The 18,022-nt window shown below is 41.1% G+C and overlaps 1 protein-coding gene across 2 annotated transcripts in view; it reads left to right on the top strand.

The window, feature by feature from the left end:
* ENTPD1 (ectonucleoside triphosphate diphosphohydrolase 1) overlaps positions 1–18,022 on the top strand; it is a 96,534-nt gene that overhangs the window by 62,565 nt on the left and 15,947 nt on the right. For both annotated transcript variants that reach the window (XM_081253158.1, XM_081253157.1), the window contains exons 3-7: positions 7,982–8,099; positions 10,552–10,702; positions 12,675–12,834; positions 13,512–13,751; positions 14,997–15,263. In XM_081253158.1, coding sequence (XP_081109284.1) covers positions 7,982–8,099; positions 10,552–10,702; positions 12,675–12,834; positions 13,512–13,751; positions 14,997–15,263 — 936 coding nt within the window. The remainder of the gene's footprint in view (positions 1–7,981; positions 8,100–10,551; positions 10,703–12,674; positions 12,835–13,511; positions 13,752–14,996; positions 15,264–18,022) is intronic.

The raw sequence follows: 18,022 nt of genomic DNA, 5'->3' as shown, positions 1-18,022 counted from the left end.
ACCTCACTTACACCAATGGACAGATCATCCAAAATGAAAATAAATAAGGAAACAGAAGCTTTAAATGACACAATAGACCAGATAGATCTAATTGATATTTATAGGACATTCCATCCAAAAACCTCAGATTACACTTTCTTCTCAGGTGCGCACGGAATGTTCTCCAGGATAGATCACATCTTGGGTCACAAATCAAGCCTCAGTAAATTTAAGAAAATTGAAATCATAGCAAGCATCTTTTCTGACCACAATGCTATGAGATCAGAAATCAATTACAGGGAAAAAAATGTAAAAAAACACAAACACATGGAGGCTAAACCATACATTACTAAATAACCAAGAGATCACTGAAGAAATCAAAGAGGAAATCAAAAAATACCTAGAGACAAATGACAATAAAAACACGACGATACAACACCTATGGGATGCAGCAAAAGCAGTTTATAGCTATACAAGCCTACCTCAAGAAACAAGAAAAGTCTCAAATAAACAATCTAACCTTACACCTAAAGGAACTAGAAAAAGAAGAACAAACAAAACCCAAAGTTAGCAGAAGAAAAGAAATCATAAAGATCAGAGCAGAAATAAATGAAATAGAAACAAAGAAAACAATAGCAAAGATCAATAAAACTAAAATCTGGTTCTTTGAGAAGATAAACAAAATTGGTAAACCATTAGCCAGACTCATCAAGAAAAAGAGGGAGAGGACTCAAATCAATAAAATTAGAAATGAAAAAGGAGAAGTTACAACAGACACTGCAGAAATACAAAGCATCCTAAGAGACTGCTACAAGCAACTCTATGCCTATATAATGGAAAATCTGGAAGAAATGGACAAATTCTTAGAAAGGTGTAACCTTCCAAGACTGAACCAGGAAGAAATAGAAAATGTGAACAGATCAATCACAAGTAATGAAATTGAAACTGTGATTAAAAATCTTCCCACAAACAAAAGTCCAGGACCAGATGGCTTCACAGGTGAATTCTATCAAACATTTAGAGAAGAGCTAACACCCAGCCTTCTCAAACTCCAAAAAATTGCAGAGGAAGGAACACTCCCAAACTCATTCTATGAGGCCACCATCACCCTGATACCAAAACCAGGCAAAGATACTACAAAAAAAGAAAATTACAAACCAATATCACTGATGAATATACATGCAAAAATCCTCAACAAAATACTAGCAAACAGAATCCAACAACACATTAAAAGGATCATACACCATGATCATGTGGGATTTATCCCAGGGATGCAGGGATTCTTCAATATATGCAAATCAATCAATGTGATACACCATATTAACAAATTGAAGAAGAAAAACCATATGATCATCTCAATAGATGCAGAAAAAGCTTCTGACAAAATTCAATATCTGTTTATAAAAACTCTCCAGAAAGTGGGCATAGAGGGAACCTACTTCAACGTAATAAAGGCCATATGCGACAAACCCACCACAAACATCATTCTCAATGGTGTTTCCTCTAAGATCAGGAACAAGACAAGGATGTCCACTCTCACCACTATTATTCAACACAGTTTTGGAAGTCCTAGCCATGGCAATTAGAGAAGAAAAAGAAATAAAAGGAATATAAATTGAAAAAGAAGAAGTAAAACTGTCACTGTTTGCAGATGACATGATACTATACATAGAGAATCCTAAATATGCCACCAGAAAACTACTAGAGCTAATCAATGAATTTGGTAAAGTTGCAGGATACAAAATTAATGCACAGAAATCTCTTGCATTCCTATACACTAATGATGAAAAATCTGAAAGAGAAATTAAGGAAACACTCTTTTTTACCATTGAAACAAAAAGAATAAAATACCTAGGAATAAACCTACCTAAGGAGACAAAAGACCTGTATGCAGAAAACTATAAGACACTGATGAAAGAAATTAAAGATGATACCAACAGATGGAGAGACAGACCATGTTCTTGGGTTGGAAGAATCAATATTGTGAAAATGACTATACTACCCAAAGCAATCTACAGATTCAATGCAATCCCTATCAAATTGCCAATGGCATTTTTTCTGGAACTAGAACAAAAAATCTTAAAATTTGTATGGAGACAATATAGACCCCGAATAGCCAGAGCAGTCTTGAGGGAAAAAAACGGAGCTGGAGGAATCAGACTCCCTGACTTCAGACTATACTACAAAGCTACAGTAATCAAGACAATATGGTACTGGCACAAAAACAGAAACATAGATCAATGGAACAAGATAGAAAGCCCAGAGGTAAACCCATGCACCTATGGTCAACTAATCTATGACAAAGGAGGCAAGGATATACAATGGAGAAAAGACAGTCTCTTCAATAAGTGGTGCTGGGAAAACTGGACAGCTACATGTAAAAGAATGAAATTAGAACACTCCCTAACACCATACACAAAAATAAACTCAAAATGGATTCAAGACCTAAATGTAAGACCAGACACTCTAAAACTCTTAGAGGAAAACATAGGAAGAACACTCTTTGACATAAATCACAGCAAGATCTTTTTGATCCACCTCCTAGAGTAATGAAATAAAACCAAAAATGAACAAATGGGACCTAATGAAACTTCAAAGGTTTTGCACAGCAAAGGAAACCATAAAGAGACGGAAAGACAACCCTCAGAATGAGACAAAATATTTGCAAACGAATCAACAGACAAAGGATTAATCTCCAAAACATAAACAGCTCATGCAGCTCAATATTAAAGAAACAAACAACCCAATCCAAAAATGGGCAGAAGACCTAAATAGACATTTCTCCAAAGAAGACATACAGATGGCCAAGAAGCACATGAAAAGCTACTCAACATCACTAATTACTAGAGAAATGCAAATCAAAACTACAATGAGGTATCACCTCACACCAGTTAGAATTTCTGATTTTCATCAGAAAATTTACAAACAACAAATGCTGGAGAGGGTGTGGAGAAAAGGTAACCCTCTTTCACTGTTGGTGGGAATGTAAATTGATACAGCCATTATGGAGAACAGTATGGAGGTTCCTTAAAAAACTAAAAATAGAATTACCATATGATCCAGCAATCCCACTACTGGCCATATACCCAGAGAAAACCATAATTCAAAAAGACGTATGCACCCCAATGTTCATTGCAGCACTATTTACAATAGCCAGGTCATGGAAGCAACCTAAATGCCCATTGACAGATGAATAAATAAAGAAGATGTGGTACATATATACAATGGAATATTACTCAGCCATAAAAAGGCACGAAATTGGGTCATTTGTTGAGACATGGATGGATCTAGAGATTGTCATAGAGAGTTAAGTAAGTCAGAAAGAGCAAAACAATTATCGTATATTAACGCATGTATGTGGATCCTAGAAAAGTGGTACAGATGAACTGGTTTGCAGGGCAGAAGTTGAGACACAGAAGTAGAGAACAAACGCATGGACACCAAGGGGGGAGAGCCGCCACGGGGGGGTGGGGATGGTGGTGTGATGAATTGGGCGATTGAGATTGACGTGTATACACTGATGTGTATAAATTTGATTAAAAAAATAATAAAAAAGCTACAGGGACTTATAAGAAAGATTCTAAAGGACCAGTATGTCTGAAGAGACCAAAAGAAGTTAATTCCCACCATTGCCCATGTTACTTGGCTTCTGGGGTTTTTGTTGTGGGGATGGGGTGGAATTCAGCTCCATGGCACTCCTTTATATTAGACTGTGTATATTAACATCTTTTAGGACTGGAAGGAGTTTAGGGACTATATAGTTCTAACTCCCCTTATTCATTCATGTGTTTTGAGCTACAGTTGTCTGTTGAATTCCTTTTTTGTACCTAACATATAATAGGATCTACCATTGTGGATGCTGGATATACCATAGTATGCAACACAGACCTGCCCTAATATAGCTTAGGATCTAATAGGGAAGACAGACGTTAATCAGATAGCCACATAAATATGTAATTACACATTGTGGCAAGTGCTGTCTTTAGAGGGAAAATACAGGTTGTCTGAGACATGGATTAGGAGGGTAGACTCAGATCTGAGAAGGTCAGGGAAGGCTGGGATCTCAGGTGAAGGGCTTTCTGGGCAAAGTCTCTGGAACAGTAACCTCATGGCCAGTGGGGAACTGAGAGTACGCTAGTGTGAGGGTGGGTGTTTTCTGAATGAGGAGAGGGTTGAACATCCCACTTCTGCTGAGTCAGGAGTAGAAGTACATCATCTACTGTTCCAATTTTCTCTTTCTTTTCACATTGAAGGAGACTTACTCAGAAGCCTGGACCTGGGACATTTGCACAGGTAGAATTATTTCCATCCAAAGACAGGATCTGCCCCACTTCCACATGGCCTCCAGTCTCCCTGAGCTCGGGCTCTGTTGCTACCCACATCTCCAGATCTTCACCAAGGCACACTGGTGTCTCATGAACCAAGCAAGGTCATTTCTGTTGACCCTCTTTCTAGACCACTGATTCTGTTCACTCAGCATAGCTCATGAAGATCAGTTATGGTTGATAAAATCATGTGTATGATAAAAAACTAGCTTAAGATGAAGTTTATACACAGTATGATTGCAACTATATAAAAATTGCCATACATTAAAAAAGACCAGAAGGAAATAAATTAAAAGAACAGTGATGTCTAGTTGGTGAAATCTTTTTTTTCCTTAATTTTATTTTTTTTATCGGGGTATAGTTGTTTTACAATGTTGTGTTAGTTTCTACTGTACAGTGGAGTTCCATGTGCTATATATACAGCAGGTTCTCATTAGTTATCTGTTTTATACATATTAGTGTATATATGTCAATCCCAGTCTCCCAATTCATCCCCCCCTTTCCCTTTTGGTGTCCATACGTTTGTTCTCTACATTTGTGTCTCTATTTCTGCCTTGCAAATCGGTTCATCTGTATCAATTTTTAAAATTCCATGTATATGTGTTAATATATGACATTGGTTTTTCTCTTTCTGACTTACTTCAATCTGTATGACAGGTTCATCCACGTCTCTACAAATGACCCAATTTCATTCCTTTTTATGGCTGAGTAATATTCCATTGTATATATGTACCACATCTTCTTTATCCATTCTTTTGTCGATGGACATTTAGGTTGCTTCCATGACATGGCTATTGTAAATAGTGCTGTAAATGAACATTGGGGCTAGTTGGTGAAATCTTAAATGTCTTTTTTTCGTTTTCCTTTCATTTTCTAGATGTTACTTAATAAAATTATAGTACTCTTAAAAGAGAAAGTCATATTGAAATAATAATATTAAGGAGATGTCAGATCTCTTCCTCACTACTCAAATCTTTGATTTTTCTTTGATGTGAAGGACATACTTATAGGGACTTTTAGAAATGTTTTAAATATGAGCTACAGAGAAACATTGGGTACGAGTAATAGCATGACAAGGCACAGCGTTTCACAAAACATTTCTATAGGATGGAATTTTAATTTAAAACAGAATTCTGTTGTCGCTGAGTCTTGGGGATGCTGGTTTAAACTAGGTTAAGCAGGTTTCTCCACTGTCAGACTTCTCTGAAGCAGTCATTATCTAGTGGGTTCGTGAGCCCAGGATGGGGAGAGAGCATGCAGCATTCCCCAGATTTCTGGGAAACTTTCTTCACTCAGGCCCTTGTAGGCTTAGTGCTCTCTGGAACATGCTTTGGAAAATGCTTATGTGGGGAAAGAGAGCAAAAGCTGGTGGCTCCTGGGGCTCTAGATGGATCAGGTGAGATATAACTATCTTTACTACCCATTCAGCAAGTCAAACTGCTCTGGACCCAGTTTTCTACTATAAAATAAGAGGATTGGATGAAATGAACTTCTAGCTCTAAAATGGGCCAGCTATTAAAAACAAGTGAATATGCTTGTAGTTTTGTGACAATGAAAGGCAAACTCCCTGAATGTTCAAACAGAGAATTTTCAGACCATCAAGCTTTATCTTTCCCTAAAGGCAGCAAGCGATGCCAAATTTTTATTCTGCAATCCATTTGGAAGACAAAAACCATTTGTTCCAGTTCAACAGGTTAGCATTCCAGGCTGCTATATACAGCAGGAAGTGCCCTCAATTCCCGTGTTAATGCGCTACCCACCCTTCTCAAGCACTTGCCAAATGAAATGTAGTAAAAGTTTTCCTTTCTCAACCACCTCACTGCATAAGGTCTTAGAGAAACAGGCTGATAGGAGCAAGGCTGGTTCCTGTGCTCTACTGGAAGAGGATCTTTCATGTCAACATAGTAGATGGAATAGAACACCCTGATTCCAGATAAAGGCTGCTTGCTGCTGCTGCCTTGCTATCTTTTATCATATACTTCTGTGGTTGGAACATCTTCTGACAGGAAGAATTCAGGGACCCTGCTAGGGAACAGCAGGATTTTCTGCCATGTAACCCCTGAGGCTTTTGCTCCACCCTGAGAGGTTTCCCACGGGTTCAAAGGCCCCAGACCTCAGTTTAGACCCCTGTCTGCTCACAGAGGTCACCGCCTAAGCCGGTTCTTGGTTTGATCTCACTGCAAGCCTAGTTGCTGAGGAGTCTGTGCAGCTTCCTTCCTTGTTGCTCATCTGAGCTGTGGCCCTCACAGTGCCATCTGCCACTTGATAATGCTTAAGTCAGCAGGTGTTGTACATCCGTCCCCTCATATTGTCTTATCACCTGGGAAGAACCTAAAAACTCCAGGGAGAAAAGAAGACAAGAATTGGAATTCAACTCCCTGGACCACTGCGGATAACTAAACGTAGAGCTTGTTGAGGTGTCACGTTTTCTTCCATTTCACCCCAGGGAGTATCACTGTGCTGCTGTGTGAGCATCCTTGACCTTCCATAACATCTGCAGTATTCTCTGCCTCCTTCTGCACAGCGGGGCTTCCTTGTGGTTATCAGCATTATGCCCCCGTAAAGAAAAGGGCCCGCATGCTTGCTTCGGGCAAGGTGATTAGGTGACGGAGCCTGGATTTGGATCAGAGTCAGACCCAAGACCTTGTGCTCCTTTTACAGAGGAACAAAGGAGCAAGGTCCGGACAATAGTTTTCAAATTGGTGCCCCACTGAAAGGGCTGCCTCTGATCGAAAACCAGGCCCTGTCACCTAATCACTTTGTATCGTGACGAAATTACTTAACCTCTTTGTACTTTAGTTTCTCATCTGTATAGCGGGGATGAAAACAGTATGGACCTTATAGTACTGGTCTAGCAGTTAAGTCAGATAATTCTTATAAAATACTCCTCACAACACTTGGCTGGTGCATGTCATGCCCTCATGAAATGTGATGTGGTGACTTTGTTCTTCTCCTTTCTCTTCTGACCACCTAGTTCTTTCTCATATTGTCTTTTTACCTTTCCTCCTCCACCTTCTTTCTTACTTTATTCTTCCTTTCATTGCCTTCTATGCTTAAGAGCCAAAAGCATGATGTTAAAGTACAAATCTTTTAAAATTTATTGAATACAATTTATAGTTATATTTGTAATTATAAACAAGCACACTTAGTTTTTTCCATGTCTCTTTTCCAGAGTACAGGCCACATACCAGGCCAGTTAAATCACAAATCTGGGGGTCAGACATCGGCATCAGTAGCCTTTGAAGCTCTTCAGATGATTCTAATATGATTCCAATGTGCATACACGTTTGGGAACTGCTAGATTGATGGCTTTCTACTCCCTCTATATTGTCTCGGCTACTTCAGTATATGGTTCTGAATCTTGGCTGCAATTTAGAATCACCTGAGAAACTTCTAATAATATGGGTGCTTGGGCTCTACCTTGGCTGAGGCCTGGATATTTCTAACGTGCAACCAGCACTGAGAGCCATAGTTCTAGAGGGATTGGTGTCCTGGTAGATCTTATGATCAGCACGACTCCAGGGACTCACTCCACCCCAACCTACCCCCACTATGAATTAAAATACTTTCTCATCTGTGTTTTTGAAAACCCATGTCTCTGTCTCCTTTCTGTTGCAAGCTGAATATGGAGAAGAATGATGTAATGCTGATAAGTTCTTGGTTTGTTTTGCCCTCAGTTTGGGATTGTGCTGGATGCGGGCTCTTCTCACACGAATTTGTACATCTATAAGTGGCCAGCAGAAAAGGAGAATGACACAGGGGTGGTGACTCAGATAGAAGAGTGCAAGGTAAAAGGTAAGATGAAGAAAAAGGGACCGGGAGACAGTGGGCATGAGAGCATGAGAGGCATGTGGGAAGTGAAACAACCATGCGAGAAAAAGGGAAGTCAAGTGAGAACGCAGCAGAGCTGCTATTGTTGCTATTTTATAAATAATTGTTATTTTATTATTATGAAAACGGTACTGAAATCAGTCCTTAATGATGAAGCCCTTGAAAGATAAACTTTCAAATAATTGGGTAATAGTAACTCCCATCAACAGAACAATTCTATGTGCCATGCACTTAGTACTGAAAATGTGTTATTTCATCCTCACAATCTCCCTTTAAGGAATGTATTATTATTCCCATTTTTTAAAAATGAGGGCACTGAGGTTGAAAGAAGTTATGGCACTTGTTTAAGGTTACTTGAGCTAGTAAGTGATGGAACTGGGGCTCGAACTGAAATCTGCCCAAATTTAACTAAGCCCTAATTGGTCATATGATTAGCAAATATTTTCTCCTATTCAGTAGGTTGTCTTTTCGTTTTGTCAGTGGTTTCCTTTGCTGTGCAAAGATCTGCCCAACTTTAAACCCATGTGTTAGCCAGTGGCTCTCAATTTTGAACCTGCGTCGAACCACCTGGAGGGTGTGTTAAAGCACAGGTGCTCGCTCTCGCCCCCGAGTTTCTGGTTCAGTAGGTCTGGAATGAGGTCTGAGAATTTGCACTTCTAACAAGCACCCAGGTGATGTTGAGGCTGGTGGATCCAGAGGATTGCTGCTCTTAATCTTTGTCCTCTAATCTATGGCTTGGAAGGAATTTTCAAAAGCCTTTAGCTTCTGTATAGGCAGGCAAATCATAGACCCTTAGGGCTGCGAAAAGGACCTTGTGGATCACTGAAGTCTTGTTTTATAGAAAAGGAAGCAAAAACCTGAAAGACTAGTGACTGGCAAGGAGGAACAGAACCAGGACAAGAATCTGGACCTCCAAGTTGCACTGCAGGCTTCCTGCTACTCTGAGTCACCGCATTGCATATTGAGTCTTTTCCTAGTTAGTTTCCTTTTAAGGCCACAAGACAAGTTAGAGTTGCGGACAGCAGCTCTTCCCTCTCCCTCCCACCCAACACTCCCGCCCGCGCCCTCACCTTTCTGACCTTCATCTCTCTTGGCCTTTTGAGCCAGGGACTCACTGTTTAGTTTTGGTCAGACAAGTAACCTAGGCCCCAGAAGATAATTGACTTTTAGTTTGGTGGCCTGTGGGGTCCACTAATTTTCATAGTTTATCAAGAAAGCTGTAGGTAGGATACGTTTCCAAGAGAGCAAGTCGTTCTACCCAGTAGCCTGATGTCCTCAGAATCTGGCCCCATCAGTTCTGAGGTAGTATTTCAAGCATTTCTTAAAATCCAAATCCCTCATTTTATTGACTTCTATTTAATAATTCACTGCCTTCCATTTCTTCTTCCACGTGTTGTTGTGGTGTTAACCTAGCAGCTGTCTCCTGAGACACATATCCCCATGCGTGTTTGGCCTAATAAATGCAGTAATTTTCCCTTCTCAAAAGATGGAGTTCTCTAATCAAATATTTAAATAGAAAGGTGAGTTGAAAGCTACCAGTTATTGAAGGCCAGGCTTTTTGAGTCAAAACACTTAGCTGAAAACTTGGAGCTGATTTTCTCATTACAGTTAAGTAAACAGGCTATTTAAAATTTGGTGAATGATATGGATCAGATATCTGGTTACTTATTGTTAGAGCAAATCCTCACTATAAAGCACTGAAAATGTAGATGTTTAGCTTAAAGTGAGCCAAAATTGTTAACTGTTAAATAACTTCAAAAAGCGTAAAGCATCTTGGCTCTCTAATCCTCTCCACAGCAGCAGTTAAAATGGCTCTAAAACTGGACAGTTTTACTAGGCAGACAGGGTATCAGAGTGGAAAAACTGCTGAGGAGACATGGGTTCTATGCCTGTTTCTTCTAACAAAGGAAGAAACATTACTTCAGAAATTTTAGGGTTAGTTAGTAGCTGTTCCTGTCTTTTCAGTAAAAGCCCATGTGCCTGGTACATATTTTAATTTTTGTTCTAACTGTTATCTTTTGCCTTTCCCATCTTCCAGGAATTAGTGTTATTAATTACAACTTAGTGGAAGAAATGTAATAAAGCAGCTATATAGAGTAGTTATCTATAAGATCCCCATTTAACTCTGAGAGAGCCTGGTTTTAGGAAGGTTATGCATGCAATTGAATGTGAAAATTGCGCCATCCAATGGCAAGATTACCGAACAGCAGACAGACCGGGCTTGAGGCCTGAAAATAAATCCTACCGAGGCTAGATTCAGTGAGTTACCCTCTAAGTACAAAAACTTAACAGATATCACAAAAAGAAATTGTCTCCTTCCATTTTCTCAGAAAACATCAGTATTTTCTCTAATAATGTGAAGATATGTCCTTTACTTTTAAAAACAATTTTCATCTGCTTCTACATTTTTCTCTAGGTCCTGGAATCTCAGAATTTGCTCAAAAATTAAGTGAAATAGACATTTATCTGACTGAATGCATGGAAAGAGCCAGGAAAGTGATTCCAACATCCCAGCACACAGAGACACCTGTTTACTTGGGAGCCACGGCAGGCATGCGGTTGCTCAGGTATAGCAGCCTGTACGGACTGAGAGCTGCAGGGAGATAGGTTTGGCAGTTGCTAGAGCCTCTGAGTTATGGGCGAATGCCACACTTCTCTAACACCCCAATTCTAGACATGCTAAATGTCCACACCTAAGAAAGAAAATCTCAGTAAGTGGGTAAAATTCCCAAACTCTTAGCTTGCATAATGATGGGAGTTTAAGTATGTAAAAAAAAAAAAAAGCCTCTTGCTCATCTCCCCACAGGGAATTCAAGGGAGTGATGGCACAAAAAGAGGAAGATTGAGCCTTTATACTCTGGGATTTGGGCCTACAGATTTAGCAGTTCCACATCTGGGAGGAGGAAGGCCAGAGGAGATTCGCAGACATCCGGAGACACAAATCATCACAATTAGCACATCTTTACTGGTCACCACTTAGTATCTGTGGGCATTATTTGTTCATTTGTTTGTTCATTCATTCATTCAGTTTGTATTGACTGCCTGCTCTGTCCCAGGACATGGAAGTAGGTGACTCATCTTCCAAGATCAGAGTTTTGATACAAGGCGACCAATTCTTTGATAGAAGAGTGCTCAGAGCTGCTATGGGAGCATACTTGTCCCTGCCAAGAATGGGAGGAGGTCAAGAAGACTCACCAGAGGAGGGGATACATGAGCCAAATCATGAAGGACTTGTGGGGGGAGGGGGAAGGGCATTACAGGCAGAGCAGACATCATGCGTTCCATAACCTATGTTTATTTGGCACCTGTTACGTGTCAGGCATAAGTCCCTGCTTTCCTGGATCTTGTGTTCTAACAGATGTGCAAAGGAGTGATATGTGAGAGACCAGGGCATGTTCAGAGGAGTATAGATAGTTCTGCATAGATAGAACGTAGGGTACATAGAGTTAATACTAATAATGACAATGGTAATGGTAGCAGCTTGTATTTGTTGGGCCCTTACTATGTTCTTAGCACTGTGCTTTAATTTAAATCACTGTAACTCTATGAAGTAACAGGTATTATTAACTATTATTAACCAGATGAAGGAAGCTGTGGTGTACAGATGTTAAGTAAGTCACCAAAGGTCACACACCTGGCAAGTGGTAGAGCCAGGATTCTGAGTGGGATTCTGAGAAGGCAAGACTCGGATCACAAAGTGCCTTGTGGGCCATGCTAGGGAGTTTGGAGTTTGTCTGGGAAACAATGGGAAACCGTTAAAGGATGTTACACAACATGATAGAGAGGTGGATTGGAGGAGAGGAAAACTAGGGATAAGGAGGCCAGTTGATAGGGTAAGGAAGCCATTCAAATGAGAGCTTACTGGGGTCTAATGCCAGTTGGAAGGCAGCATTTTCTGACCCAGAGACTCTCAGTATTATATTGCCTAGATCTCGGAAGCAATTGTATTCCATCTTCATTGTGACAACCCTGGAAGATTTCTTCTTTAGATCTCAAGGTCTCAGACCTAAAAACCAAGGCAAAATATGAGAAAGATTTTTTTACCCCACTCTGGCACCAGCTGAGGTTGGGTATCTGTCCCAGGCCGTTTTCCACTTGGTGTCTACTAGAGCCCTAATTAAAAACTTCAAGCAGAGCCTTGAGGCTACGTAAGTAGCTTGAAGCCACCGGCAATGGCTAATGTAGCACACATCAGCTCTAGGCTTGGTGATCAAACAATATCCAGCTACCACCACCACAGCAATTAAAATTACTCTGATAATTTCTTGGAGCCAGGGAACAACAACGAAAATGGTATTTTAAGAGGACCAACCTATGTAGGGATTGAAGGGATCTGGATTTGGAGAAGAGGGGCCAAAAGAGTAGTTATGCTTCTCCCCAAAGGAGGGCTTCTCAGACACCATGTGTGGGGATCTCCATCCTTCTATTTATTGCAGTGAGTTTATGCTTCACTTCCTAGGGGAACTGGCTGGAAGTTCTGGCTGCAATGGGTAGTCATAGTTATTCAGACAAAACCAGTAACCTCAGCTCTTTGTGCAGGATGGAAAATGAACGGTTGGCAGACAAGATCCTGGCTGCGGTGGCAAAGAGCATCAGCAGCTACCCCTTTGACTTCCAGGGTGCCAGAATCATCACTGGCCAAGAGGAAGGTGCCTATGGCTGGATTACTATCAACTATCTGCTGGGGAGATTCACTCAGGTGATTGTCTCACAGCATCCATGGAGGTTGCTCCCTGTGGGTCAATGCCATTGATATCTCAGGCAGTACTTGGATCACTAGACAGAATGAATGATGGATAAATGAACAAATTAATTTACCCTCACATTTGCAGGGGTCAACAGAGGTATAATTCTCTCACAAGAACTCTTACTATTGGAGAATAAGGAAGCCATATACAGAGATACAGAAAAAAAATTTTTAATCTATCATTAAAAATAAAGATAGCTAATATTTGCCTAGTGCCATGTGTCTTGTGCTATGCAAAGCACTTTTCATGTACTGTTTGACTTAATCTTCAGAATAACCATATGAGTTGTTCTCTCATTTTAGAGCCTCAAATCGAGGCCTAGAGGAGACAATTATTCTGCCCAAGGTCACATGGCTAATAAGCCAATGAGTAGGGATTTGAACTTGAGTCTTTCTGGCCCCAGATCTCGTGTTTGTAAACTGCTCCTATGTTGCTGCAGTCTGAGCTATGTCTTTGAAGCCCCTGTTTTCTTGCTGTTGATCTGATGCAGACTCAGGAACCTCTGGTGAGCTTAGTTTCACCCTTATCCTCCTGCTCCTTTGCCTTAGGAAGTCCCTGAGTCCAAGAAATAGCATGAAAAGGGGGATGTCCAGATCCTTCTACCACTGGTGACTGTACTGTCTTTCAGAAATTGGGTTGGTTTAACCTGAAACCAAGTGAAGGCAATACTCAGGAAACCTATGGAGCTTTAGACCTTGGGGGAGCCTCTACACAAATCACTTTTGTGCCTCGAAACGAAACGACTGAGTCTCCTAACAACACTCTGCACTTTCGCCTCTATGGCAAGAACTATGGTGTATACACACACAGCTTCTTGTGCTATGGGAAGGATCAAGCCCTCTTGCAGAAACTGTCCAAGGACCTTCAGGCAAGTGTAACTGAATCCAGACCACCCTCCCCACAACTGGGCCACCAGCCCCCGTGTCCTTGTTTTCTCTTTCTATTTCAGTAACTGGTCTGAAGTTGGTTACTGTACTTTCCAAACCTTTTCAGGCAGGATATCTAACTACATCTGTTCAAGCCCTGTGAATTGTCCCATCCAGACACCACCTCCTATGTTTGTTTACTGCACTGTCTCCAAGGACATGACTCAAATCCTTTCTTTGGAAATAATTTCTCACCCCTGTGGGGCTGACAATGAAAAGTACATGCTACAGTAGTGTGTGTATGTGTGTGCGTGTGCGCGCACACACAGTTTTTAAGCTCTTTCCCACTTTTCAATCTCCATTTCCTACGAACTGCAGAAAACAAGGCTATTAGAAACAACCTGGAGAGGAGGAGAAAAAAACTTCAGGGAAATGCAGAGTTTATGGATCAACACTTCAAATCTTGTCCCCAGACACTTTTTGCATTTTGAAGGCGAGAAAAGTTAAACATACTCAAAATCATGCAAGTACCGGCACATCCTGACAAACACAGAGCAAGGATGTCAAATCCAGCTGTTCCCTGTCTCTACTGAAAGGACAACCAGTTCTCTGCTTTCCTCCAAAGCTCGCTCTCTGGTTCTCAGAAACACTATCAATAAGATGACTGCCATGGGAGGAGGGGCTGCTGAGAGATGCCTAGTGAGCCCTAAGTTTCCACTAAGCCTCTCATCCACAGCTGCCCCTTTACTTCTCTTGAACATACTGGGTTGTGGGTTGAAAATCATTTTGATACTCCTGCCTTAAATGATCTGAGGCACTTCCAGCTCTTGAAGCTTTTGCTTTTTGGCTTGGAGGTAGGGCCAGGGATATAGGCAGACCCCCAGAGAACTACCCTAGGCTCGGAATTTTGAGCGCCTTGAGAGTTTTCCTTGTGGATCTGCTTCTGACCTACGCGATTAGTACCAAGCGCTAGGGGCCATTCTAAACTAATGGAATTTCTGGGCCCAGCTTCAACTATATTAGCTTTCTGTGAATAGCGAAAGTTCATTTACATCTGATACCACTTCTGGTGCCTGTTATACAAATATGACTGTTACCCAAGGGTAAAAAAGGCAGAGCAGGGGCATATTGATGCCAGGGCTGAGTGCCTGGCTGTTTTTCAATTGCTACACATTATTGAAGTCAGACTGGTGCTTTTGTACTCAAAGCATTTGCACATGATGCCTTCAAGTGATTTTTCTATTCAGGGTACAAATGGAACCATCCGTGACCCATGCTTTCACTCTGGATACCGGAGGAAAATGAACATGAGTGACATTTATGAGGCTCCCTGCACAAGGAGATTTGAGGAGACTTTTCCATTTTTTCCATTCCCTGAAGTTGAAATCCGTGGCACTGGAAACTATCGACAATGCCGGCGAAGCATCCTTCAACTCTTTAACACCAGTTACTGCCCTTACTCCAGCTGTTCCTTCAATGGGGTTTTCTTGCCACCCCTCCAAGGGAATTTCGGGGTAAGTTTGTGACATGATGATGTATTTGTTACAATGGTTTTTGGTTGCAAATTACAGAACATGTGCCTACAAAGGGTTTAAAGAGTAGGATTTATTTTTCTCTCACATGGTAATAAGCCTTGAGGTAGATAATTCAGGGTTAGTTCTTTAGCTTAATTATGTCAGGCCGTGGGTTCAGCTTTTCAGTTATTTTCTTGGCCTTATTGTGGTGCTACGATGGCAGCTATTGCTCTAACTAAGTATTATGTCTTCACATGCAAAGCCAGCATAGGAAAGAAGGAAGTTTATCTCACATACATCTCTCTCCAACTTTGCAGAATTGCCAACAAACATCTTTTCAGATGCCATTGGCCAGAATTTGGTAAAATGCACACCTCTGGGGCTTCCCTGGTGGCGCAGTGGTTGAGAGTCTGCCTGCTGATGCAGGGGACACGGGTTCGTGCCCCGGTCCGGGAGGATCCCACATGCCGCAGAGCAGCTGGGCCCGTGAGCCATGGCCACTGAGCCTGTGTATCTGGAGCCTGTACTCTGCAATGGGAGAGGCCACAACAGTGAGAGGCCCGCATACCGCAAAAAAAAAAAAAAGAAAAAATGCACACCTCTGAACCAATCTGTGATAAAGGGGAATGGGTTACCATGATGGTTTAGACTAATCACTGTTCATCCCCTGAAACTGGGGAGTCTTCCTGAGCAAACTGCTTTCCTCTACTAGGTATAATCAGGAATCTGTAATCCAGGAGATGGGAGCTGGCTGTTGGGTAGGCACCCATTAGGATCTGCCACAGGTGGCTTCTCAGATGTCAGAAGAAGGAGAAGCAGCAGTTAGATGTCTTGGATAAGGATTTTCCTCTATAAAGACACTTAGGAAGTAGAAACTCAGGGAGTCCCAAGGAAACAAGAAAATAGCATCATTTTCATTACATTTTGAAGCGTTGGGGGACCATTTGAATCCTGACTCCAAATCCCTTCTTTTCCTGATTTTCCAGAATAAGATAAAATATTTGAGCAGAAATAGAAGAGGTGCCCCTTGATCTAGTCATTATTCAAATGTCATATTTCGGTCTTGGAGACCAAGAATGATAGTAATCATTGTTTATTAGTATACTGCTAAGTTAGCTACCATCAATTGAGTTCCAATTATTGACTAACAGATCTGTTATCTCACTTAATCACTTTAAGATATCATTCAAAGAAACAGTGAGCTTTTGTCTACCTTCACACTCTTTCTCCCTTTTTCAGAAAAATAGATCCACATGTAAGGAAGGAGATTCTACTCCCCTCTCAAACCCCAGCAGAAGAGTTTCTCCCAAGGTCTCCTGGCCCAACCCAATGTCACAGAAAGAACTTCCTGGAGAGAGCACAGGCCCTGTAGTAATCATATCTGGCTTAAATTCTGGCTTTGCCATTTGTGAACTATATGGAGCTCTTCATTCCCTTGGTCTCTGGAAAACAGCAGTGGGTAGAATCAAGGATCCTGGCTTACCTTAACCATGGCCCAGACTGCAGTTTCCCTGCCCCTCCAGTTTCCTGAGGGAAATACATGACTGCACAATGATGGCAGAGTAATACTTGGTCATTTGTTGGCTCCAACCCCAAATTCAGAACAAACTAGACTCTCACCTGGATGCCCTATAGCTGAACTGGCACTGGCTGCCCATCCTGGACTTTTTTGAGCCAAGTCCCTTGCCTTGGATCTAGCTGCTGGAAGAGAAAGGAGGGTGCCACAGAAGGGAGGACGGTGGCCAGGAATGCTGGGAACAGCCAAGGGCCCTTTCCATTCCAGACATTGCTAGGAAGTATTGCAGTACATCTGAAGGAAAAACAATATATTATTTTGTGTTGACCTTTTCACTTTTTTGAAACCTTTGCCTCCTGGGAGAACATGGCCCAGTTCTCACCTTCAAGCTTGACAAACGCTTCTGACTTCGCAGGGTTGGGGGTTGGGGGTTGGGGGTGGAATTTCTTGCCTTTGAATGTGCCTCCCCCAATCAAGGTAGGGATACAGAGTTGGAAAAGCATGGAGGAGCTCCTCCTGGTAGCTTTTCTGTTTGGTCACTTAGTCCCTCAGAGAAAGACTTGTACACTGAAAACCACAAAACACTGATGAAGGAAATTAAAGAAGACACAATGGAAAGACATCCTCTGTTCATGAAAGGCTTAACATTGTTAAAATGCCCATACTATTATACCAAAAGTGATCTACAAATTCAATGCAATCCCCATCAAAATCCCAGTGGTGTTTTTTACTGAAATAGAAGAAAAATTTATAAAATTCATTTGCAATTACAAAAGACCCTAAATAACCAAAACAGTCTTGAGAAAGAACAACAAAGCTAGAGGTGTCACACTTGCTGATTTTAAAATATATTACATTACACTTAATTAAAATTAATATAATTAAAACTGTATGGTACTGGCATAAAGACAGACATATAGACCAATGGAACAAAATAGAGTCCAGAAAAAAATCCACACATATATGATCAACTGATCTTTGACAAGGGTGCCAAGAATACACAATGGGGAAAGGACAGTCTCTTCAGTAAATGGTATTGGGAAAACTGTGTATATCCACATGCAAAAGAATGAAATATATGGTTAGACCATCCACAAAAATCAACTCAAAATGGATTGAAGACTTGAACACAAGATCTGAAACTATAAAATTCCAAGAAAACATAAGTGAAAAGTTTCATGACATTGGTCTTAGCAATGACTTCACAGATATGACAGCAAAAGCTCAGGCACCAAAAGCAAAA

The sequence above is a fragment of the Mesoplodon bidens genome (assembly GCF_964165515.1).
Source record: "Mesoplodon bidens genome assembly, chromosome: 1".
Classification (NCBI taxonomy): Eukaryota; Metazoa; Chordata; class Mammalia; order Artiodactyla; family Ziphiidae; genus Mesoplodon; species Mesoplodon bidens.
This window is presented reverse-complemented; position numbering and strand designations above follow the sequence as displayed.